The sequence below is a fragment of the Tamandua tetradactyla genome, chromosome 8 (assembly GCF_023851605.1).
Source record: "Tamandua tetradactyla isolate mTamTet1 chromosome 8, mTamTet1.pri, whole genome shotgun sequence".
NCBI lineage: Eukaryota > Metazoa > Chordata > Mammalia > Pilosa > Myrmecophagidae > Tamandua > Tamandua tetradactyla.
The window spans coordinates 55,832,214-55,859,114 of NC_135334.1; the positions used below are offsets into that span (position 1 = coordinate 55,832,214).

Sequence of the window (26,901 nt, forward strand, 5' to 3'; positions counted from 1 at the left end):
AAAGGGGCAACAAACTTGAGCAGATATCTCTCCAAAGGAGATATACAAATGGTCAGAAAGCACATGAAAAGATACTCAATATCAATACCATCAGGGAAATGCAACTCAAAACCATTATGTGATATCATTTCATACCCATTAGAATGGCTACTTTAAAAAAAAAAAAGGAAAATAAGTGTTGGAGAGGATGCAGAGAAATAGAGACATTCATTCACTGCTGGTGGGAATATAAAATGGTGCAGCCACTCTGGAAGACAGTCTGGAGGTTTTTCAGAAAGCTAAGTATAGAACTATTATATCACCCAGAAATTCAACTACTAGGTATATCACCAAAATAATTAAAAGCAGGGACTGAAAGAGATATTTGCACACTTATGTTCATAGCAATTATTCATAATTGTCAACAGATGGCACCAACCAATTAACAAATAAACAAAATGTGGTCTATAGCTATAATGAAATATTATTCAGCTGTAAAACGGAATGAATTCATGATAAGTGACAACATGGTTGAGTCTTGAAGACATCATAATGAGTGAAATAAGCCAGACAGGGGTACATATTGTATAATCTCACTTTTTTGAAACAGTTAGAATAACCAAACTCATAGAATCAGAATCTAGGGTTTGAGATGGGACTAGGCAATGGGAAGCTAAGGCTTAAAACGTACAGGGTTCCTATTTAGAATTACGGAAATGTTTTCACAATGTATGGTAGTGATAGTAGAACATTATGAGTGTTATTAACACCCCTGAAACATCTGAAAATGATTAAAAGGGGAAATGTTAGATTGTAATATGGTAATAGAATAATTAAAAAAAAAAACTATACAACTACAGCATACAGTTAGGCCTAAGTTAAATCTTGGACTTTAATTAGTACTATAGTTGTAAAATTGTGGTATCATCAACTGTAACAAATGATCCAATGTTGGTGGTGGGCTGGATATGTGGGAATCTTATATTTTATGCATAATTGTTCTGTAAATCCACAACTTCTTGAATAAAAAAAAGAGTTCCAGATGTAGCTGGGACTTATAACTTGGTACCTTATGCAAGCTGAAAATGAACAGTGTGAGGTTAACATATAAAATCTATTAACTAGTGAAACAAACATTTTTTCATCCAATATCTTCTCCCAATAAACCCAATATTTAAATCTGGGGAGTTAATAGTTTCAATAAATAAGTAACAAGTATCTATTAAACACCTACTATGTACTGGAGATACAGTGGTGAACAAGACAGACAAGGCCCATGTCTCAGGGAGCTTATGTTCCACTGGGACAGATGCATCATAAACCAGAAAAGGCAATAATTATAGGTGGCTTAAGCACTATATTGAAATAAAAGGGAATCAAATTGAATAGCTGGAGAAGGCCACTTTAGACAGCATGATTAAGGAAAGTTTTTCTTAGGAAGTAATATATATATGGGAGAATCTCATAAAGTGACAAGAATGAACAATCATGAAAAACTGGGCAAATAATTTCAGGCATAGAGGATAGCAAAGTGCAAAGGCCATGAACAAGGAAGGAGTCTTGAGGGTTTGAGAATCAAATGGAAGGCAAGTATTTCTGGGACATTGAGCAATTGAGGGAATGATGAAGTAGGTGTCAGGACCTTGGTAGGATTTTATTCAAAGATTATAAAAAACATAACCTGTTCTTGGGGAGTATTAAGCAAAGGAGAAAACTTGATCTGTATTACATTTAAATAAATCACATTGGTTAAGGCAGACTCAGTAGGACAAACTGGATAACCATATAAAAGGGGTGAGGAAGAGAGAAGAGTCAAGGATGACACTTAGGTTCCTGGCTTGTGCTGTGAATTCAAGAAAAAGTAGATGACATTAGAAGGTAATGGCTGTATCCAGCAAGAAATGCTGGTGGATTGACCCAGAGTAGTGCCTATGAATAGGGAGCAAAGTGGACACATGCATTAAGTTCGTTGACTCTTTAAGGTTGCCCAAGTGTCAGCATCGAATGCTGTGTGACTTATAGAATAATCCTGGCCTATTAGTTAAAAATAATGTTCTCAAAATTTTCATTTCGAAACACTAGGTTTATTTAATAAAAGGAAGTTATGAGGTGAAAATAGGATCAAATAGTAGACCATTTCAATAATGTGTGGTTCTATAACCACCTCAACATGCATTTTCTGTACAGTTCACTTGTAAAAACTGTTCTCATAGCTTTATGTTTGATTGCATCAATCATTAGACAAAGCTTCACTTTCTTAATTCCATTCTAACAAGCTAACTTAAAACCAGATTTCTTTTGTTGGTATTCAGATCCACACTCATTAGTGGTATAGCCATAGAAAAGTCACTTACCTTTTCTGACCCCCAATTTCCTAATTTGCAAAATGGAAATGATATCTGAGAGATTACTATGAAACTGATATAATTTGTGAATGTGCTGTGCAAATGATAACGACAATTATTTTTAAACTTCCTATGGTTTTACTACATCAAATTCAGTGATATCCTCCTCCTATTTTAATATCTTAACTGAGTAGATCTAGAATACTCCAGCCCCTGATAAGGTTTACTGGTTGTAAACCACAACCAGTGCGGAATGTGCTTTGAGGGTTTTCCATACTTGAATTGTGTTTGTGGTCATCTAACTACACTCTCTGCTCCTCTCTGTTCATCTTGTGACCAAAGGCACATATTTTTGAGGGAGCTGTCAGTGAGAGGATCACAGGACGGAAAATTATTTTCATGAAGAGGTCCTCAAGGTGTGGTCTGAGGACTCATCGGGATCCCTGAGACCCTTTCAGGAGTCCACAAGGATGTCTTCCTTTTATGACTATGTATCTGTAGAATGCTGGATTTTCTTCATATTGTTTAGCCAAAACAACACATCATAACAAAGGGAATATGGGAGTAGGTAATATAGTGTTGGTTCTTCTTTCTTTTAACTCTTCAACAAAGTTGCTATTCTCACTAAATTTTCATGTTTTAGAAAATATAGCCTTTTTTCAAAAGTATATTATGACTATTTTATTGGCGTTATTAAATGACTAAATAAATATTTTCAAAAATTTCACTTTTAATTTCTAAAGCACAAATTGCACTCTATATAACCCATATGAAGAAAAGCCCCCTGGAGTTTTTATAACTATAAGACTGCAAAGGGGTCCTGAGACCAACAAGTTAGAGAAACATTGTCATAGTGAAATCAAACAATTTGGGCATCCTATTAAGTAAGCTGATGATTTTGTTTGCTGTAATAACAAGCTCTAATCAGTTGAGTTTCCATGCATGGGACCGCTCATTATTCACTTGCTCTATTCTTGCCTGCTTGTTTTCTTGACTTCTTTATCTAAATTTTATTGAGAGGATGAATGAGTGATCATTGGTCAGGCTTTGTGATAAACCTTGAAGTATAAAAATAATACACAGTTCTGCTTAAAGGAGCATGGGTCCTCATGGAAAAGATAGTAAGATTATTATACTGAATTATGAACACACAGCCATGAGATCACAGCAGAGACGGTTGTGATATCTGCCGAGGAGACTGGAAGGACAGAAACAGAGAAGAGTACTTTGGACATCACAAAATGTGAACAAATGGTCCACTCTCCTTTTTAGGCTTATCGATCAACCCCTAACTTCAAACAGAACTTTTCTCCCTGTGGCCACCATGAAGACGTACTGCTCCTATCTCTCTTTAAGAGAGAACCTGCCACCTGGAGCACAGTTTATAAAGAGCCCCCCAGCTCCATGTCTTCAGAATCCACCTCCGCTTTCAAGCTGAAGCCAAGTACTAAGTGCAGCAGGGGTACTAGAGCATGGACATTTCTACCCAAGCCAACCTCCTCCATGGGCAATCTTTGTAACCAAGTTCCCTGCTGGGTTGGTTGACATCATCTCAGAGCCATACCACAGTCTGAGTCTTTTTTCCCTAATTCTCTTTCCTACTTTCTTAGGTGTCACACTGACATGGCATATCCTTCCTATTCCTTTCTCCTAGTCCCTTTCCTCTTTCACAGCATAGTTCCCTAACTAAATCTCTGAGCCTCAATTTTGGCAGGGATAAAACAGAAATAACATTATATCTTCCTCGTATTATCACATGATAACTAAATGAGATAATATATGCAAATCATCTTATAAAATGTAAAGTCCTAAATAAATAAAATTATTGTTTTTATTATTCTTACAACTAATGCCAGAAGATACATAATATTGAATAGCATTCTATATCGTTATGTCAAGTTCTTTCTCTATTCTGAAGATCTTTCTTTTTTTTGATATGCATTCTAGTACAGTGGTTTTCACACTTATTCAGGAGCCAGAGAACTTAAATATCATAATGCCAAATGACATAACATATAGGTACATTTATGCCCATCCCTTTATTCATATAGTCAACAAATATTTGAGCACTTACTATATGCCAGGAATTATTCAAGGTCCTAGGAGTACAATGGAAAACAGGATGGACATAATCTCTGTGCCTTGGACCTACTCTCTAATAATTACAGAAAAGCTTTCTAATAGAAATAAACACAATAATATGACAATATGAGGTAGTCATAGGAGATATAATTATACGCATTTTATAAATAAGAAAAAGAAAGCACAAAAATAAGTAAAATAATTTGCTTAAGATCAAACAGCTGGTAAGTGGCAGAGCCAGATTTCAGGACTCCTGCAGTCTAACTCAGGTTGTTGCTGCTAATCTCTAAACCACAGGTTCTCAAATTTCAGTTTGTATCAGGATCTCTTGACAGGAGATTGTTAAAATACAGATTGCTAGCACCTACTCAGGCAGTGCTGATTCAGTAGGTCTTGGGTGGGGCACAGAACTGTGCATTTCTAACAAAGTCAACAGTGATACTGATACGCCTGGTCCTGCTGGTCCTGCCATCACACTTTGAAAAGTACTGCTAAGCAATGCCACCTCTCTATAAACCTGCTTTATCTGATTATCTGAGTTTAGTGCCAAACTCTCTTTTGCGTATAAACTAGAATACCTGTATTTCATATAATTTTAACATATATTGAGTTTTTAGGGATGCAATTTCCATGTAAGTCAACAGAATATTGTACTTTGTTCTCCTGGGAACTTGACCAAGAGTCGATCACCATAAACAACTCTGCTGTAGTCCTCTGCGTGACCATCTGATAAGATATGAGTTATAACTCATCTGAAATCAGTCTGCAATTGCACTTGTCCCATTCACAGAAATTCTACAATTTTACATAAAGGTGTGAGGAGCAAGCATCTGAATATCTCATTATGTTTTCTAGTGTATTCATAGATGAGCAATTTATATAATGGAATAGATATTATTGTATTAGAAATTTATTTGAAAATTATTTTTATTTCTTTTTGTTACATTTGATATTATATTTCCTTTTCTTTTACTAAGTACGTAATAGCTAACATATTAATTTCATTTAGAATAGTAAAGAGTCTCTAAAATATTTGTTGTAAAAATAAAACTTTCGATCTGATTAGTTAATAATCATTAATCTATACAAAAACTTAAATTTTTCTCCTGCTAGCAGAGAGGGGACTATTCTGAAATTTTGAGAGAGAACAGTTTGGGAATTATTGGATGAGTGGAAATAAACTAAACTGAAAATCATGGTACCTGAGATTTATTCTTGAATCTAACTGGCACTGTGACATTCAGCAAGTCCTTCAACTCTCTGGATCTCCATTTTCCAATATTAAAATGAATCCATTAGACTAAAGGCCTCCAAGATCCCTTTCTATTTGTAATTCATTAAATAAAAACAACTTTAAACTTTCTTCAGAATTTAGTGAGCTACTTTGGTTATGCCTAGCAAACAAATTTCCAACTTGACTACTTAACTCTTCAATATTAAATATAATTTAACAACCAATGACGCACTTTCCCAAAGATTAAGGAAGGTAGTATTACTCTGTCAGTATGTACCTTTAAGCAAATTATCTAACATGCTGTTAGATTAATTACATGCTATCAATTTTTAATCCTAAAGATGACTGTTAAACTAAAGGTAGTAGGTGGCCCCACACTTGCCTTTGCAGTTTGTGTGCCTACATTAAAGAGCATTAAAGAGCTTGCTCCTTTTGAAAATTTACAATCTGGTTGAAAAGGGCTTCATAAAAATACTTATAAGCGAATTGATGAGTGCAAAATGCATGTGCCCAAGAGGGTAGAGACACATTTGTCTTGTTCATTACTGTGTTCTAGATGCCAACAGAGAAGTCTCTGTGGAAGAAAGGAGCCCAAACACATACAACTGCCAGGAAAAGCTTTCAGAGAAAAGGCCAGATTTAAACTGAGCACGGTGGCACCTGGAAATAGGCTACCTAATAATTGCTGGCAAGCAGACTGGTATACTGACATACAGTCAAAAAACAAGCCTCCACCCCCCACAAACTCCCTTTCACCCTGGGAAAGTTATTTCCTCTTGGCCTCCTGCTTCTCATCCGAAAAATGAGAAAAGGTTGAGCAACCCAGTGATCTCTGAGAGCCTTTCCTTTTCTTTCTTTTTTTTTTTTCCCCTGTGAAACTAAATCCTACAGCGTTCGCAGAGGAGAACACTAATATACAAAAGCTGCAAGTTTGCCTACAGTTGAATTCTCCTGTGGGCAATGGGCAAGCAACATTTAATAAGACGCCAAATCAAACAAAGCAAAACCAAACAAAAACACAACACAACCAAAAAAAAGGTGGTGTAAGTTTTGGAAAACAGAAAGAAGAGCAGTTTTCAAACAGGTAGGGTAGCTGGGGGTACCAAGTTCAATTTTTCGGAGGAACAAAACAACAAACACCGACTCAATAATGAGGTAAATGGGCCTTCGAGGATTAAAGGGGCAAAAACGGCGAATAAAAGAGAACCTCACTTGTCAGATATTTCTCTCCCTTCCTCTCTCGCTCCAGCACATTACTTCACCAAAAGCGAAGTCTGGATCGAACACATGGCTCTTAATATTGGCCACCCTGACTTTTCCAAAAACGTGAAACGTTCCTTAGCAACAGAAACCGTCCCAGGACTTCTCCCAGGGCGTAGATCTGGCCGCAGATAGGTGAGGAGCTGCACGCGCTCCCTGGTCCTCACCTGCGGGGCGGGGCCGCGCCCCGCTCCCACCCCCTGCCCGCCGTCACCCCGCCCCCTCCCAGGCCCGACCCCTCGTTTTCCTGGACCCTTAGCTATTTTAAGGCGCTCTCTGTCCCGTCCGCCCCACTTCGCGTCGGCGGCGGTGCCGCTCTTCCGTTTTCTAGCTTCCCCGCCAACTCCACGGGCCGCCGCCAGCATGAGCCTTTGGCCCTGCTCGCTGCTCGCCGCCTTCCTGCTTCTCCTCTGCGGCGCTGGCACCGTGCGCTGCGACACACCTGCCAACTGCACCTACCCTTACCTGCTGGGCACCTGGGTCTTCGAGGTGGGCCCGAGCGGTTCCCGCCGCGATGTCAACTGCTCGGTTGTGGGTAAGCGCTGCCGCCCGCGTCCCCGGGACCCGCGCCGCTCCCGCGCCCTCCCTTTCGGGACTCTGGGGACCCTGTGCGGGGTCTCGCCCCCAGCCGCTCAGCCCTGCCCACCCGCCGGAGACTGGCGCTAGTGGGAGGCCGGAGAGTCGTGGCTGGACTCGGGGGGCCGCTGAATGAAATCTAGCTGCGGAGAGCTTCACATATTCTCGGTTACTCCGGGGCTTCGCCATTGTTTTCAAGAACTTTTTTCTCCTTCAGTTTTTGTATTTTGTTTGTTTGGTTGGTTGGTTTGGAAGAGAGTTAAGAACACGCGGTCTTTGATTCCCTGGTCCAATCTGGAAGTTGTTATTGTTTTTGTATGGGGGCTGGTGAAGAGAAATGAACTGAGAGACACGCGAGGAAAAGTTTTCTCCCTTTATTAGGTTGCAGGAAAGGGCCACGATGCCCAGCGATTTTGACTTGGACGTTATGTTAATGTTCCTAGTCCGAGAAAATTTCTGGTACCATGCCATTGTTTCATGTATTGCAGTGAGGTATATAACAAGCTTTTTATTGCTATTATTATTCTTAAATAATCTTTACCCTTTAATTATAGTCTGGAAATGCTCTCACTCATGCGTCATCCCTGGGTCAGAGAGGACTCAGTGAATCTGGTGTTTGAACACACTTGGATATTCTGTATGTCCACAGATTCCATGTCATCCCAAGGACAAAGAATCTATAGAAGTGGGAAGAAAAAACACATAACCACGGGTCAGAAGTCTTGTTCTGCACAACTCCTTACTAGCCTGTGACTTGTGCAAAATGAGTGAACCTCCCAGCCACACTTTTCTTGCAGGCAGAATGAAAATTATAAAGTTATTTGTTAGGAAAACAGACCTATTCAACTGTTTAACTCCACATGACTAAATGACATTTTGCAATACTGGGATTTGTAACCATTTTCTTCTTTTAAAGTTTTGAGTTTAGAGGTCAGGGGCAAAAGGAAGATCAGGATTTGCGTGCTTCTGCCACGTGCAACCCCCTATTTCAGAGCTTGAATCTGAAACGTGAAAAAACTCTTTAATGTAGAAACCTCCGTATGGATAAAATGGAACACTTTTCTATGCAGCTCTGCCTATAAAACACGTTTACCTTAATCCAGTAATTAAAGGCACCTGCCAATCTGAACTTCCATCTTCTGAAGGTTAAAGCTTTCATTCCTATCAGTGCAAATTAGTTTTATAGGGTATTGGAAGGATTCACGTTCGGAGTTCTGAACCTTAAGGAGAAAGGTATCCCATTTCTTCTCTGAAGTGATTATTTACTGTCTTCTCCTGGGCCAAGCACTTTGTCTTCCTTATGATCTGATTGTTAGTTCTTCTGTTTGTCATACCCTTCATTTTTATATTTCTCACTTTTGGACCACCATTTTGTGTCCTCCCCATTTCTGCCTGTAATTTTCAATACCTTCTATTTCACTCTTCTTCCCCTGATTGGGGAAACATTTCTTCAGTGTCTGGATGCTCTGGAAAGATGGGAGCTGTGCTTTTTGTAGTCTCCCTGCTGGGCTAGGTGGCCCATCCCTAAAGATCTTTGAGACCCTTCACTTCATAGGTTTGCCTGGGGCCCCTCTCAGGCTGTACTGAGTGAGGGAACAAGATGGAGACTGGTGTCTTCACAAACCAGTCCAGGGGCTCAAACTGGCTAGAAGGAAAGAAAGCAATTTAATCAAATAATGGATATTGGGTGCACGGGTGGTTCAGTGGTAGAATGCTTGCCTTCCATGCTGGAGACCTGGTTTGATTCCCCGACCATGCACCTAAAAATAATAAATGTTATAGAGATTATTTTTCCCCACATTGAAGTCCAAATACCTAATTTCCATTTGTTGTGTATTTTCTTTTCTTTAGGACCACCACAAAAAAAGGTCGTGGTGCACCTGCAGAAGTTAGATACAGCATATGATGACCTTGGGAATTCTGGCCATTTCACCATCGTTTACAATCAAGGCTTTGAGATTGTGTTAAATGATTACAAGTGGTTTGCCTTTTTTAAGGTTAGTTTTGTTGAAAAATGTACTTACATTTACAATGACTTTATATCTAAAGCCTCTTCTGATTAGGAGACCCAGAGAATTTTAATTTTAAATTAAGAAGATAACTGGAATTTACATCACTCTTCTTAAGAGTAGTTTTTATAAATGTACAACTTTAATATTATGATTTCACATATTTAAACAGGTTAAAAAAAATACCTGATATGAATTTAGGAAGTACCTGATCTGTGTTTTAATATGTACAAGCCATTTATATTTAAATTCACATGTTGGTAAGTATGACTAAATTCTTAATTTTTTATCACAAGCCTTTATTTCTAAATGTTACCTTAGTCACTTGGCTTTGTATCGAATCTGTAGGAAGTATTTGAAGTTACAAACTTTGATTTCTTGGAGGTGTTATGTCTTATCATTGCCTCTTTGGGTCTGAGAGATTGCCCTAATTGGCTCATTGAGAGGTAATGTAATATGCTAATTATATTGATGTGAAGAACTTCCCATGCTAAAGTAAGAGAGAGAGAGAGAGAGAAGTAGGAGTTACTGACCTTCGCTCACCAAATGTTCTCAAGTAGATCTGGGTCCAGACTTTCAGGGGATCTATAGTAAAAAGTTGTTTGGTCCAGTTGGGGGTTAATCTTGACCCTTTAGTTTTCCACTCTGTGTTGTCTGTGAGATAACAAGTGACAAGTAAATGCTTGAGACAAGAAGTGCTGTTGAAGTTCAGAGTAGGAAGATACCTGTAGTCACAGAAGTCCAGGAGAGCCAGAATCAGATCTATAGTACTCATCTCTTCCTGGTCACCAGCATAGAACTTGACTCGTAGTAAACACATGGGCAAAAGTTGCTAAAAATAAAAATGAATGGATGATGGGACGTCCGTGGTGGCTCAGCAGGCGGAGTTCTCACCTGCCATGCCAGAGACCTCGTTTAGATTCCCAATGCCTACTGATACAAAAAGAAAAAAAAGAATGGATGATGTACAGCTCATTTGGGAAATAAGAGATTGAGTAAGTTTTTCATTTTAACTGGAAGTTGGTGAGGAGTATATAAAAATAGCTGAAGACCCCTGCCCCAATAAGATGGCAGAGGGACATCAGGAATCCATCCCTGCACAGAAGCTTCAAACAACCAGTAAGAACTGGTAGAAATATTTTTCTCAGGACTCCAGAAACTATTCAGGAAACTGCAGTCATAGGGCGAGGGCTAAATGAAGAAAAAATCTAATTAAAAGCAGTAGGCTATTTAAAGTGGTTATGTAAGTGAATATCCTTGGGAGCGTGATATATACATCCTATACTTAAGTATTCAGAAAATGGATTGATTGATGGATCCATAGATAGATAGATAGAATGATACAGCAAATGTGGCAAAAGTTAAAATTGGTGGATCTGGGAATATAGAAGGGGGTAGGAGTATGTCAGAGTTTCCTGTATGGGATTTGTATTATTTTTGTAGCTATCCTGTAAGTTTGAACATAGTTCCAAAAAAAAAAAGTTAAAAAAAAAATAGATGACTCAATAGTTTACCCATTTGGCTTTTTGATTCTTTTATACAGAACTTTTCATTCTTCAGTTCTGTAAAACGAAGTATTGGTGGGGAAATCACCACTTAATTTCCAGGGAAATAATCAGAAATAAACAACAGTGGTTTCTTGCCATTATTTTTCACTCTGTTAATATTCTTCTGTCTGTCTGTTCTCAGCTTAATAAAGGAGTCCAAAGCTGGTGGGGACAAAGGGAAAGGCTGGGGACTAAATAAGGAATCGAAACAATTCTCTGTATTTCTTTTTGAATCAAAGTGTAAGCAACTTGGGCATTTTTCCATATCCTGGAACATTAGCTGCATTAGGTCAATAGAAAATACCTTTAAAAGCCAAATAGGGTATAAGTGCTCTCAACCATGAGTGGGAACAATCAATGTAGTCAGCTATTGTAAGGTGGAATCTTGCCTAATCATATGTTTCTTTCTGAACAGTATTGGGAAAATGCTATTCTCTCATTAGAAATAATAGGGAAAGTTTTCCTACCCTACTAATTTCGGTATATTTTTTAAAGTGCCCATTTGACAGAACCATTATCAGGGCCATGTTTTCTTTTCCTATTGAAAAATAACTGGTCTAACTGGTAGTAATTAGGCTTTGTAATAAGGATCATAATTTCAATAAGCAGTTAAAATATACATAAGCTATTGGTTTTACACGTCTTCTCTTTTTGTTATTAAGTCGTTCCAGATAAACATATTTTGCAGAGTTAATACCGTATTCAGCAAATTTAACTGTAAGAGATAGGGAGAAGAGTTTAAAACAAATGAGAAAAATGGTAAGGCGTAAAAAAAATGCCTTTAGATAGTAGGAAAGTCAAGCACTTTTGTGACTTTCTAAATACAAAAACTGCTGAATTCTACTACGACACTGGACTGGTATTTCCTGCATTATGTTGAGGAAACGGTGCAAGGCAGGGTGTGTAACTCAAGACAGACGTAAACCCATTTAATGAGAAATTGTTTAGTAAAGTGCTTGAGAATTTATTCTACAGACTTAGGATCCTTTAAAAGAAAATTAAAAAAAAAGGAATTATCAAAATTTAAGCTGTTGGCTGTTTCATTTTAAGTATCTTATGTAAATTACAACATAGTCTACTCAATCACATATCATTACAAAAATATTTTGATAAGTTTTTGCCATATAAACATCATAGTTATTATTCTATATGTAGTTACTGTATAAATTGGATTTCCAAATCTCTCCATTGACTCTTGTGGAACCCTACCACATGCTTTCTTTTGCCCACTTCCTGTGCTTTGATCAGATTGGTTTTTTTTCATACTTTTTTTTTTTTATTAACATGGGCAGGCACCGGGATTCGAACCCGGGTCCTCTGGCATGGCAGGTAAGCGTTCTTGCATGCTGAGCCACTGTGGCCCACCCAGATTGTTTCTTATTGTTGCTCCTGCTGGAGTTTGTTGAGCAGTTGATACATGCAGGATATTCTATTTGGTTCCTGCTCCCCTACCCCTGCTCCTGAGCATCCTGCTACTTAACAGGGCAAACACAGCTTCCTCATCCTCCCCCTTGCTTTCAATTTTAATATGACTTTGCTGCAATTTTAATATGACTGCATTGCTAGGAACTTGCTTTATTAAAGTCTCCTTTTTCAGATCTCACCTGAAAAATAAGCAATTTTCATGATTTCTAAGACTTTTTTTTTTAACCCCTTGATTTTAATGGTTTGAGAAATTGGCAGTGGAGTATGGATAGTCTGTCTCTTTTTGTATGACTAGATAAAAACTTGGAAGGAATTAAACCATGACACTGGAAAGTTTTACATGGTTAAGTTGGAAGCATTTTGAAAGAAACTTTTCCTTAGTCAACTTCCTGCATGCATTGTTCTCTGAACACAGATCTGAATTTACATGCATTTTGGGCCCATTCAAGGCAGGTGCTTACACATTCAAAACAACATTATTAAGGTGCAGAGTTTATGTTTGAGGTGATGAAAAAATTTGGTAATGGATATTGGTAGCAGTAGCACAATATTGTGCATGTAATTAATATTACTGAATTATACACTTGAAAATAGTTAAATGGGAAATTCTGAATTCCATATTTGTTATAATATTTTATTTTATTTTTAAAAAGAGTAGAGAATAATTATGACAAAATGGAAACTTTGAGAGGTATTCACATTCAATTTTCTTTTAAAACACTTATGCTGGTCAAACAAAAGACATTAATTACTACCTGCAGTCCAGTTGCTAAAGCTCTGAAGTAGTATGGTATTTGCCTAGGTTTGATTATGCTTGGCACCTTCCAACAAATGTGGACCCTTTAAAAGTACCTATAGATTATAAGGAGCCAACTCATTATAGAAAACAATGCAACAAAACAAAGCAGAATGTAACAATGTTTAATTATGGCTGACTCTGTGATGGATGGATAAGTGATTATTTTTCTTCTTAATTCTTTTATGTACTTTCTTCATTTCCTTGCTAACCATGTGTTAAGCTCTTCTGCATACTCTACCAAATTATCTGGAGGAAGGAAGTCATGAGAAAGAAACTAACTCTAAAGAATCTTTCAGTGGAAAGGGTTTTCTGTTTCTAACATTTTACTGTTTCTCACTTCAGTTTTTCTGAGCAGTAAAAGAAACTGACTGGAAAAAGGAGCAGCAGAGAAAAGACCTAAATTTAATGAAGGTGAGCCGATTCAAAGGCTGAAGATGCAAAGACGGAAAACTGGGCTTACTTTGGCCAAATATTTTGATTTGGTGATATGCAGGCAAACTTTATTGGTTTCTAGCTGAGCTTTTAGTTGGGGCCCAGCAGTCTTGGTAAAGCTATAGACTAAAAAACATTGCCATGGGTATTTTAAAAACAGGTTGCTGCTCAAAATTAAAACACTATGTTGGAAAATCCATTCCAGAGGATTTATTTGCATTCTGTGTCCTTAAATGTCAAGCTTCCTACAAATGCAAGAAGTGTCGATCATATACTTCCACAGTGAAGAAATTTTCAAGGGATTAGGGGGTCCAATCTTGTGCTGTTTTTCTGTTCTGTTTTCTGGGTTCATTTTTAAGATATTACAGTTCAGCTTTAGAAGACTTGCTGTTGGAATAGGTTTACTTTTTCATACATACTCAGTACATCACAGGATTTTGTCTTGAATTTTTTTTTTAGCTTTTAACTTCTTGAACTTTACTTTCAACGCTTTTTTGTTTTTTTTGTTTTGTTTTGTTTTGTTTTTGACATGTAGGCTCCGGGAACCAAACCCGGGTCTTGGACTTTACTTTTAAGAGTGCTTCAATTGAAGGAAAATGTCAGATGTTTAGCACTTAATGCATGCCTATATCATGTTTTCTTTTGTGATGATGCTTGATCACAGCATAATGACTCAGTTTACCATTGTAAACTTTTCGTAGGATGTCACTGATTTTATCACTCAGTTATTCATGCAGCTGGGAACTGTGGGAATATATGAGTTACCACATCTGAGAAACAAAATGGGTGAGCACCGTTAATGTTTTTAACTTTCTTATTCAAAGAAGTGCTTTTCTTCTTAATGGCTTATGCAAATTAATGCTTATCAGAGAGAGAGGGAGACTAGAGAGATTATAGCTTTCTTATAGGTTTCTTGCTTCAACCTGCTTATCTGCTTCTGCTTAAAAAGAAGTTAAGACATTTAACTGTCTTAAATGTTATGTAAGACAGTAACATTTCTTACTTGCCTGTGCTGTTTTGTGAGACTGATTTTTTCACTTTGTTATGTTCAGTTTGCAAGCATCAGATTAGTTCTTGAAGAACGATTGTCGTACCGTAAGTAGATATGAACCCAAAGAGGTGAAGACCTAGTTAAAAGACTGGCTCAATTTCAATTCACACACTTGAAGTTACTGTCCTGTCTTAGGATGATGATTCTCTCCCTGAAAGGACTTCCTGGAGAGAGAACCATGTGAAGCTATGGCATTTGGTGATGTCTTTTAGTAGAGAAGATGGCTCTTTCAGAGAATTTGGCATACATGTCACTCATCCCTCTTTGGCATCACCCATTTTTTTAAACCAGCTCCTACTCAGAATGTAGAAGGTTGACTGAGAAGAGGAAGCCCTTTTACAGTCTCCTCACATTTTTAGAATAGGTGTTTAAACCATTGTTCTTACTGGATCCATTTAGAGGTCCAAAATTTGACAGGAGATGAGTGTTAGAGAACATACAATTGATAGGGATCTCCCCTTCCTTACATTTTTATATAATAGCTACTTTTCCTTCCTCCTTCACTTAGCTCTTATATACGAGAACTGAGATATTAAAAAGGAATTGGGGGCAAGTGTTGAAAGCACCATAGCCTCATCCTATATCAATGCTTCTGAACTGTTAAATGAACCACCAGTGGCTCACACACCTGCTCGTCAGATGTGCCGATTCATCCTGTTAAGTTTCAGAAATTATTCTAGGCAGACACTAATAGCAGGTTAAAGTGAGTGAAAGAGTTGAAACTATTAAATTGTCTCTTCTGAATTATTTTCTGGTAGTTGAATAAGCATGAGTAGCTATATATGACAACTTTTCCCAAGGTAACTTGACCATTTTTTCCCACACGCACACAAAAATAAGATATTCTCAGAATGCAGTTTGCGAAAGTCTGTCCTAAATCTCTTAACTCTGACTCCTGGTTAGGAGATACTCCAGTCGACAGAGAAAATAAGCCTACTGTTTGTCCTGTAAATGAGGTAAATAGCCTAGTACCTGGAAATACGAATCCAAGAACTGAGGCCAACATTTAGAATTTGTAAAATATACATGTTAATGTATCCATATTGCTAGAATTTAGCCTGTTTATTTAGGTACATTTCAAAACTATTTTAGGTTTACACAGTGGCAGTTAATTTCATTTGCATCTGCATGTGCGTCTTATGCATGTTGGCTACATGTGCAATACATGTTGCTTAAGCATTCAGCTTGAGAATGGCAGCATTTTGTGAATGAATTAAGTATTAAAAATGCCAGGCTCTCAAATACTAGTGCTGGTATTTTTTACTGAAAATAAATTAATATATTTGAACATTATTAAGAGAGAACATGATCCTTGTTGGCTTATAACCCTAGTTTTTATTGTCTTGTAGTTATTAAATAGAGCTTCTGTTGAGGGGCTCTCTTAAAACCATAGCCGAGAGCAGACCTTGAGGCCGAGAGGCAGAGAAGCACACAGCAACCAGCCTACCTCTAGCAGCTAGCAGAGGCCTCTAGCAGCTCCAGTCCCTTCTGCAGTCTTTATTTGCACTTAAAATGCAGAAGAGTCCTGGTGTCCCAACTCCAAGGCTGCTGCCCTCCTGAACAGTTCATTGGAAAGCAGTAAACCACCATTTTGGATTGTGAACAACCAGACTACGCAGAAAAAGAAAGAAAAAATAAATCCAGAAGAACTGAAGTCTTAGAAGGCTTCACCATCTAGCCTTCTAATCAGAAGAACAATGTGACACTTTTTTTCTCTGTCTTTTGAATACTCTTGTATTGACATGATTTTTCCAAATGGATTAACATTTGAGTTTTGTATTTTGTATTTTGTTTTATTCACAGTACAAGATAAACTTTTCTCTAATTGCCCTGAGAAATACCAGAACCTATTATATAAGGAGAAAATAGGACTTCAGTATCCCTTGAGATACTGTTTAAAAGGGGTTTAAAAAGAGATACTAAGAAATAAGCTGCACTACTGAAGGGTATTCTGCAATCCCCTTCCAGAAAAATGGTATGGTTAATACCTTTGTTTTGAGTCATGCCATGCTTTTTACCTTACAAAAGCCCTATAAAGTAGATATTTCTATATTCATTTTATAGATAGGGAATATTGGTCTCAGATCACCCAGCTTTCACCTCTCAAGACCTAGGATTTGTCTTTCAAGCAGAAGAGTTCTCTGAGGCTAAAGAAAAGAGGTGGGAGAGCTATTTTACAAAGAAGTAATGATAATTAGGGTCACATTATGTAGATATTCTGGTGCATCCCAGTCTATATGTGTCATGAGTGTTAGTTATGTATTTATGTAGTATATAGAATATAATATGTACTTTCTTGATTCCTGTTGAAATCTTACGAGAATTGGGTTGAAGTTTAGGTTTTCTTACCTAAACATTTCTTAGAATGAGTCAACTCACTTTCTTTGCTAAGCCAGGGAGGATCCTTTCATTCAAGACAAAAATTTACCTTCTTCCTTTGTAGTCCCCAAAATTGGTAGGAGAGCTACTTGGAAAAATTCAAATTAAGTACAGTTTAAGTACTGCCAAATCAACTTCTCTTAATTACACTGTTGTTCACCCTGATTGTTATCTTTTAACTCTTCACTGCTAAACAATGGACTGCTTTCCTCTTTACAGGTTTAAAGCTAATTAGTTTCAGTTTTGGTAAGTGTAAAATGGGATACACCCAGTAAGTATTATCCAGGAGAACTTTTCTCCTGCATCCCTGCTTGAGTGTAGGAAACTTTCTCTAGAGAGCAGTTTGCTGTCATTACTTGGTTGGTTCAGATGGCTTTTTATATCAGAATGTGCTGGTGTGCTATTCTGGGAATGTTATATATCTTACAAAAATGAAGTAATAGTATAGCCATACCACTTGTACCTGGATACTTTTTTCCATCCCACCTCTGGACCTGATAAATTCTTCATTCAGAACCTGGGTGCTAATTCCTCTGTGAAGCCTTCCCCCAACTTCCCATTAGAGGGAGGAATGGCATTATATTGGTTCTATTTTGGTACTTACTCTGTTGTAATGGAATTATTTGATTGAATGTCTTCATCTTCTTCCAGACTGAAAATCTGTATTTCTCTCTGTATATTTTCAGCACCTACTGCACATAGAACTTTATAGGTGCTTGAAAAATGAGCCACACTTCTCTTGTTTTTTTTCTTTTTTTTTAAACTAATGTCAACTTAGAAAGATGTGAATTTTATAGGACTCTAGAAGCACAAATCAGAAATGTTGCTATATTTGCATTTTTGGTTCTTGGTTTAAAAAAAATTCTGATTACCTGCCTTAATAGGTCTAAAATCATTGTATGTTTTCACGCTAATTTTCAGGATGTAAATATTGCCAAAATAACTAGTATGCATAAGAATGTATTTAATATGAAATTGAAATTCGCCTCTACTAAAATTTTAATTTTTTCTGTTGTGCTGGGTAACTTTGCATTTAATTGTTCATTTTGATTATGAAAGAGAAGACTTGGTGGGTACAGTGTTGCAGATTTATGTGTTATAGAGGGCCACATAATAATATCATGCTGAACATTTTCTGTCATTGCTTGTTTCTCTTTCCTTCTGGCTTTTAAATTCTGTGAGGGCCAGGATCATAATTGTATTATTGACCGTTTTATGTCCTATGTACAACAAAATTTCTGTCAAATAATAGGCTTTCAATAAAAATTTGTAAGTGAAAGAAAGTTGAATAATATGGTGGTGTCCTTGTTTTATTGATGTTTTTGGAAGTAGATTGTAACCTTTCTCTTTGTGTGCTTTAGTGGGCCCTCAGGCTATATATTTTGTTGAATAACTTGTGGTAAACAGGCTAGACTTTTAAATTTTATTCTCATTATTTGTTTATGTTTTAGCTTTTTGTGAGACTGCAGAGACCTATGATAGGGCTTAAAGTTAAAAATAGGACGAAGTTCTAACTTTCAGACTGCTAAAAGTTTCAATTAGCTACCAAGGAAAATAGGAAACTTCATGACAGGAGTGGTTCCCTATAGCCTGGAGAACTATCCATTGGAATTAGCTGGAATGCTGCAGTTCTGACCCACCTATTTTAAGTACACTTTGGAATTGAGGATTAGAATAGATGCATTGTAAGATTTCTTTGAATCTTACAGTATGAAAAAGTAGATAATGAGCAAGGAAGGAAAGAGCCAAGGAATTTTAGCTCCTTTGCTGAGTGGCAAAATGCTGTTTCTTTAATTAATTTTGGAGTGTATATTTTGGTTTAGTCTTAAACTATTTTTAGCTCTCGATTTTCCCATGTAAATCTAGCTGCTAATTCTTTCAGTAAAATGCTGGCAGTTATTTAATAGCAACCACTATACCAATTTCCTGGTAGTTGCACAATTCATTAAAATTTAACTTTTTAAATAAATGCTTTCATCTAGTTCATAGGCAGAGAACTAAAACTAATACATAGAATTCACATAAGGATGTTTGTTTTTCTGAGAAAACGTGTTTCTCCTGGGAGCATTTGGCAGAGCATCAATTGAGTAAAATTTGCTTTGTTCTCTTTTTTTTTTTTGCTGTCTAATGGCTTTCATCTACGCTCCAGCTCTGACAGCAAATGCAAATGGTTACTTTGCACATATGTGGAAATCTTCAGAAAAAAAGGCAAAAAGTTGAGCAAACATTTATTTTTCAGTATTGCAATATCTCCATATATATGGTTCATTATTAAATCGTTCAACTTCATGCAAGGTATTCTTTCTTGAAATAGTGAATGATGTTGATGGATTAGATTTGGATGTCTGAATTTATTATGGACTCTACAGCATGTAAATATGCATTTTAAAAATTATATACATTCACTACACTACTAAGATACATGTTATAAAACATAGGAAATATTAAATTATTAAATAAACTATTTCATTTACTTATTAACGAAAGTGTGTCCTACAAAAATATATTTTGTGGTGCTATAATTTGAAAGCAATATAAAATATGCTTCATATGATTTTGTTGCCAAAAGCAATATAATAAATACTATTACTGATAAATAATTTTCATTACTGCAAGTTTTTAATGTTCGGAAACAGAGTTTTCCATGTTTCAAATCTTTTAAATAAAGAATTCCAGTAGGTTTTGGCCCATTTTGTTAAAAGCATGACAGTGGGAAAGCATCACAGTTTTAGTTACAAGAATTTAGAATAGTAACTAATTGTCATTAGGGAACATAATTTACTAGACAAATTTTAGCCAAAAAGTTTTACTTTATTCGTGAATAGAATTTCCGAACATCTGCTTTCAAAAACTTTACTATCTGAGCATAACTGAAAGAGCTTGTACTAGGAGCAGGACAAGTGTAGGTCTTGCTTATATTTGTATCATTAGTACTATCTACAAAACCTGGTTTCTTTGTGGCATTGTTTTAAGCCACTTATTCATTTTGTAAGAGCGTAATTAAATCGGATAAGATCGTATGTGTGTAAAAGGGAATATCTTGCAATGAAAACATAGCTGTCTAGGTTATTTAGCACAATGTGGGTAGCAGGTGACCGATCATCTGACATTTGAATTAAGTGGGACCATCAACATTGATGTGTATGTTGGATAATAATGCAAGTTGATTTTCAATTTTAGTTTTATATACTAAATATAAATTATAGTATTTTTTCTTCACTATCCTAGTGGTTCATTTTTTTATCCCATTTTGGAGATCACTGGTTGACAGGCTAGGAATCGATGTCAACTGCTCAGTGATGGTTCAGATCAGAGTGTATATTCTTTCAGTGTAGATGACGTCTTAAACAGCTTTGTATTCCCCAATGGTAACTGATGATAAGATTTATATCATTTACTTATTTAGTGTGTGATAACTTTTAAAGCTCTCCAAACTTCAATCATGTTTATCCATCATAGCAATCCAGTGAAGCAGGTCCCATTCCCACTTTCAGATAAAGAAATTGAAGTTCACTGGTTAGTGACTTTCTCAAGGTTACACAATGATAAGTGGTAGAATTGGAATTTAGAGGCCAAAGCTTACTTCTCATTAAACTTCAAAATCACTAAACCGGCCTATCACATGAAGTAGGTATTCAAATATTTGCTAAGTATATATTATTAATCAGGAAATTATTTGAAAAAGGTTTAAGTGTTCATTCCCCACTCAGAGTAAAAAAAAAAAAAGTTAGAGATCCAGGAAAAAAAATCAAGCACTTCTCCTTTTAATTTGTTACTATTACTAGGTTATTCTACTTGGGTAGTTGATAAAATGAGTGGGAAATTGAAGAAGGGGAATTTTGAAAATATCTGGCAACTTACTGTAATTTTAGAGACTCAAATGGATAGTTATTAAACCCTAGTGCTAAACTTAAGTGCTAGGCTTTGATGGTTCCTCAATTTTTATGAAATTATCTACTTGTTAAATGGAAATTGGCATAATTGAATGGAAACAAATTATTACACTTGTGCAAGACAGTCTCTTTTAGAGACTGATGTTTATATAAATGAAAACCCTTTGAATAATTTTTGGCTACATTTTCAACTGGATAGTGTGGCCAAAATTTCAGCTTCTTATTTAGTGATAGTATCAAAGATCACATAAGAAATATTTCACAGTAGCAGGAAAAATGAGATACTCTGAGAATTCCAAGGCAAGAAAATAATAGGACACAGTGTGCGGTCTCTAAAATTAAGGAACTGAAAATTGGCTTCTGTATTGGGAAATGTCTCTTTTCTACTAAGTTATTCTTCCCAGGACAATGGCGTTATGGCCCTATCTAACCCAAAAGGCCAAATAACTTTAAACTGTGAAAACTAGAGAATAATATAAAATCATAAAGGGAAAAAAAAATTTCATCAATTCAGAGAATGATACAGAAATTGATGGCCTCCTTGTACATTTACAAGGTTTGCATTATAAAACCTGAAACAAAATTGTAGTTTTTTAGGATTACTCTAAGTATCTAGATAAAGGTGATGTCTAAACTTAGAGTTTTTTACCTGGCTTTATAAATATTAGATTAAAAAGCCATAGATGTAGGGACTGAATTCTGGAAGGTTGAAGGGACTTTTGTGACTTGCAGTTCCATCTAAATTTGTAGATATAGTAATTGAGGTATCGGGAGGAAAATTGACTTTTCTGAAGTACTACCATGAGTCAGGATAGAATTTAGGTCTCTGTGATGTCTTGGCAGCACTGCACTCCTACTCAGTATGAACTTATTTTCTCAGGTTTTTGTCTTTTCATTTTAATTCTTAAAATGGGACTTGGCATTTGTAGTTCTTTCTCTCTTGTAGAAGATGATGGCTTCTTCTACTGTTACTTACCATTGAGTAACTCATCGCTTCCTAGTGCCAAACACTTTCCTAATAGATAAAAGATCCTAGTCTTAAAGGGCTTATGTTGGTGTAGAAAGATCAAGGTTGTGAAAATTAAATGGGTTAATGGATGTAAACCATAACCATGAGTTGGGCTCTATTATTATCCCTATTTTATCAATGAGGAGAGTGAAAGTACAGAGAGGAAAAGAGACTTGCTCGGTATCTCATAGCAAGTAAGTGGCAGAGCTGAGACTTTGTCTCATCAGCCCAAATCTGAAGACTGTATTCCTTACCTCTGCCTGCTGAGTTGTCCATTAAAAATGGTTAAAATGACAAATTATATGTTATAATATATAATATATGTAATAATATCATATATAATAATATATGATACCAAAATCAAATAAAAAAACAAAACAAATGAAATCTTGGCAAGAATGATAAAAAGACTGAAATAGCCAAGGCAGTGAACTCTAGGAAAATGACCATTAGGACTGCTAGGAAGTTTACACAGTCCTTAAAGGGCTTAACTGACTCAGGAGAGTCAATCTATTTGAATTTCTTGTTTTTTTTCAGAAAACAATGGATTTGTAACCTCTGAACACGTACGTGAATTCTCTCTCCTCCATTTAACTTTGCAGAGCTACTGTTTATTCATGAGAAGAAGAATCTATGTTTATCCTGAGAAATCATTGTGAGGCTCAAATAATATACGTGGAAGCCCTTTGGAAATTGGGTTTGGTTTGGTAGATGGGCTTCAGAATATCAAGAGCCACCAAGTTATAAGCAGGATAGTCATATGAGTAACCCATGGTGTGTATAGCCTAGTAAATGGTTAATCCCAGATTCAAATCCAGCTGTTGAGGATTCTAAGATCATGTCTTTTAAATTATACCTCTAAATATGAGTTTAATTCAAAGTCTGACACAATAAGGCAATTTTGCATCATTAGACCACATGGCTAAGCTGGGCATTGGCTAAGCTGAAGAGGCCTGTTTTTCAAATAAGTTTTTTATTGAAACAGAGCCAAGCTCATTCATTTGGGTGTTCCTTGAGGCACCTTTTCCATTACATTGGCAGATTGTGACAGAGGTCTTACAACCTGCAAGCCCAAAATATATTTACTATGGGCTCTTTAAAAAGAAGTTTCGCCAACCCTGCAAACAGATAAAACAGTACCCATTAGATTAGATCAAGAATATGCAAACTACAGCCCTTTGACCAAAACCAATCTGCTTTCTATTTTTACATAGAAAAATTTTATTGAAACATTCCTATCAGTTGTGCCAACTTGTTTGTGTGTTGCCTTTGGCAGTTTTTGTGTTACAGTGGCAGAGTTGAGTAGTTGCAACAGAAACCTCAAGGCTGGCAAAGCCCAAAGTACTTGCTTCCGGCCTTTATAGAAAAAAGTTTACTGATTCTTGCATTAGATTGTGGAACCCAAGAATGTTTACACCTTGGGGGTTATTTTTTCCAGTCTTTTATTTTCCACCTGAAGGAACTGAGGCCGTGTAAGGTCTTTCCCAAAGTCCTACAAACAATTAGTTTATTCTGTTATATCAGTGGCTGAAAGTTTAGCCACTGTCTCTCCTCCTAGAAATTTAGCACTTTTTTCCTTTTACCCTCACACAATCTGCACTCTCATTCTGAGTTATGTGTCTCTCGTCTAGCAGATGTTTGAACACACATTAGGCGGTAGAGCCCCAAAACATTTAAGTCTTTCATTTACCATTTTATAGTTATTTTTCAGTATTAATGTTGAAATAAGACAAAGGGGCACATACATTAGGAAGTAAAGTAGACAGAATATTTAATAATCCAGTTACTTTAGGCCTCTCATAGTTATAGTATTCTAATATTGGAGTATTGGGAGATTGACAGAAGAAAGAACTTTGTTTTTGTTCTGTGGAATTTCTCCATCATTTGCTTTATTTTGCAAATAAATAAATTTGCTTTATTTTGCACATGTGAATCTTCTCTGAGTGTGAAGGAGAATGTAATAGACTGACTAGAATTTGTTTGTGCCACATAAAAAAGCAGCCTTTGCTTCCTTGGGCTGCCTGTCCTTTCAGAGCTGAGCCTCCACTTTCTCATTTGTAAAATGGGGTTACTGATGCCTACTTCCTTGTGGGCTTATGTGAGGATTAAATGAGATAACATATAAAATGCCTGGAATGTGACAGGTGCTCTAAAAATGTTTGTGACCCTCCAGGCCTTGTGTTTTCAGAAATGTTTTGTCATGTACATTTTGTTTGGAACCAAAGTTGCTACCTGTAGAAAAGTGTATCTTCCCTTTCTAGAATAATTCTCAGAATGAAATGTCACATGGTAAACTTTTTTGTTTTGGCTGGTAAAATCTAGTACCTAAGATGAAACTAAAAAGGGGCATCTTTTTTTTTTTGAACATTTTAAAATTATGAAATATAGCATATATACAAAACAATAAATTTCACGTGACACTGTAATAAGTAGTTACAGAACAGAGTCTGGTATGGGTTACAGATTCACAATTCCAGGTGTTTTTTCTAGCTGCTCTAAAACAAGAATAAAAGGGAACATCAGTATAATGATTCAGCAGTCATACTTATTTATTAAATCCTGTCTTCTCTGTTATAACTCCTCCTTCTCCTTTGACCCTTATTCCAATCGTTAGGGGTATTTGTGCGGTGCATGTTTTAACTTCTTTCATATTGGAAAGGAGTATTGACAATTTGGGATAGAGGGATGGAACTAGTTATTATTGGAAGAGCTGGCCATAAAAGGACATCTTTATTTTGAATGAGAGCAAGGAAAGTGGACCTGAGAGTTGGACACAGATTTCACTTGGCCTTTCTTTCCTTGATTTGATTGCAGTATAAAGAAGAGGGCCAGAAAGTCACGAGTTATTGCAATGAGACGATGCCTGGGTGGGTGCATGACGTACTCGGCCGCAACTGGGCTTGTTTCACTGGAAGAAAGGTGAAAACTACATCTGAGAATGTGAATGTAAATACAGCACACCTTGAGAATCTCCAGGAAAAGTGAGTGGTGACAAATGAAAGCAAAAATATATATGTATATATAGTTTTGTTTTAGCATACATGTTAGTTCTTGGAAATTTTTATTTTGATTGTATAAAATTTAATTGGCTTAGAAAGCCATCTGATATAAAAATTCACTAGCAAGATGTGTTGACTGATTTAATTCAGAGAAGAAAATTTTGTTTTCAAAGCAATCCTAAAATAATGAGGCAATGGCTTTAAAATGTACGTATAAAGGACCACAGAATTGGAATGGCTAATAAAGAAAAATCATTTTTTTGGTCATCATGTAATAGCATATTGCATAATACTTATAGATGCATATGATGTTACTGCAACAAGTATAGGCATTATTGACTGAACATAAATTTTAAACAATAAGTAACTGAAATTAAAGTTCTTAGTCAATATTTGTGTGGTAATTTCTTTGTTGTTAGCCCTACTTTACCTAACTGTGAACCACAGAAACTAGCAGTTTCAGGGTTTATTAGTTTCAGAAGGAAAAGATAAATACTATTGGTGGTAACTTTTTCTGTTTTATTTAGTTGTGTACATGAACAAATAATCTCAAACCAAGCAACACTGGCAATGACTGACTGCAGCAGGGACATAGGGGAGATGAGTACAAAGAGGACAATTTGCAATTGTCTGAGAAAACGCTAGCCAAGATCTATTTAGAATAGTTCATTTTTTCCTTTTATTTTCTGTCAATACAATTTTATTGAGATATATTCACACACCATATAATCCATCTCGAGTATAAAGTCAGTGGCTCACAGTGTCATCATATAGTTATGTGTTTGTTACCACAATCAATTTTAGAACATTTTCATTATTGAAAAAAATTACATAAAAAAGAAAACTCAAAACATCCCATACCTCTTATTCACCCCTATTATTATTTTTGTCTTTATTTTACTTTATTTCTACCCATACAGTGGGTAATGGGAGTATCAGTCATAAGGTTTTTATAATCACATGTTCATATGATAAAAGCTATATAAATATGTTCATTATCAAAGATCAAGGCTACTGGATTACAGAACAACAAATTTCAGATATTTCCTTCTGGCTATTCTAATACACTAGAAAGTAAAAAGAAATATCTATATAATGAGTCACTAATCATAATCATTTGTTAAATCCTAATTTCTCAGTTATACTTCACCTCCTCATTTGATCATTCTCTCAGTCTTCAGGGATATCTGGGCAATGACCATTCTAACTTCCTTGTGCTAGAAAGGGGTGTTAATCTTATGGGTTAGAGGAATGAAACCGGTTGATGTTCTTGGAGAGACTGTTATCTCTAGCATAGGAGCACTCTGGAAGCCTTAAGTTTCTAAAAGAAGAAGCTTACTAACAAAAACTTCTGTGGAGGTATAGATAGAGCCCAGGGTGTTCTATAGGTTTTTCAGTAATACTGTTGGGGCTTGGCATACTGTGGCAATTTTGTAATAGCTGGATGAAGCTTACATAAGAATAACATCAAGAATAACCTCTCGATTCTGTTTGAAATTTCTTAGCCACTAAAACTTTATTTTGTTTCATTTCTTTTCCCCTTTTTTGGTCAAGAAGGCTTTCTCAATTCCATGATGCTAGGGCCAGGTTCATCCATAAAAGTCATGTCCCATGTTACCAGGGAGATTTATACCCCTGGGAGTCATGTCCCACATAGGGGTTTTATTTGCAGAGTTCGCTTAGAGAGGCCACATCTGAGCAACAATAGAGATCCCTGGGGGTTGCTCTTAGGAATAATTATAAGTAGGTTTAGCATTGCAGAAATAAGTTTTGTAAGGGCAAACCTCAAAATCAAGGGCTTGGCTTAGTAAGGTGATAGTCCCTAGTGCTTGACAGAATATCAGGGGTTTCCCAGGTGGGGAAGTTTAGTAGTTCCATATTG

General features: G+C 36.3%; 1 protein-coding gene across 2 annotated transcripts in view; it reads left to right on the forward strand.

The window, feature by feature from the left end:
• The first annotated feature begins 7,142 nt into the window (after positions 1 to 7,142).
• CTSC (cathepsin C) overlaps positions 7,143 to 26,901 on the forward strand; it is a 41,409-nt gene continuing 21,650 nt past the window's right edge. The window contains exons 1-4 of one of the 2 annotated variants that reach the window (XM_077113324.1): positions 7,143 to 7,435; positions 9,328 to 9,473; positions 14,390 to 14,474; positions 16,089 to 19,600. In XM_077113324.1, coding sequence (XP_076969439.1) covers positions 7,264 to 7,435; positions 9,328 to 9,473; positions 14,390 to 14,474; positions 16,089 to 16,099 — 414 coding nt within the window. In that variant the 5' untranslated portion in view covers positions 7,143 to 7,263 and the 3' untranslated portion in view covers positions 16,100 to 19,600. Of the gene's footprint in view, positions 7,436 to 9,327; positions 9,474 to 14,389; positions 14,475 to 16,088; positions 19,601 to 24,834; positions 25,002 to 26,901 lie in introns of those variants that run through there. The other variant, XM_077113323.1, reaches the window with a different exon arrangement.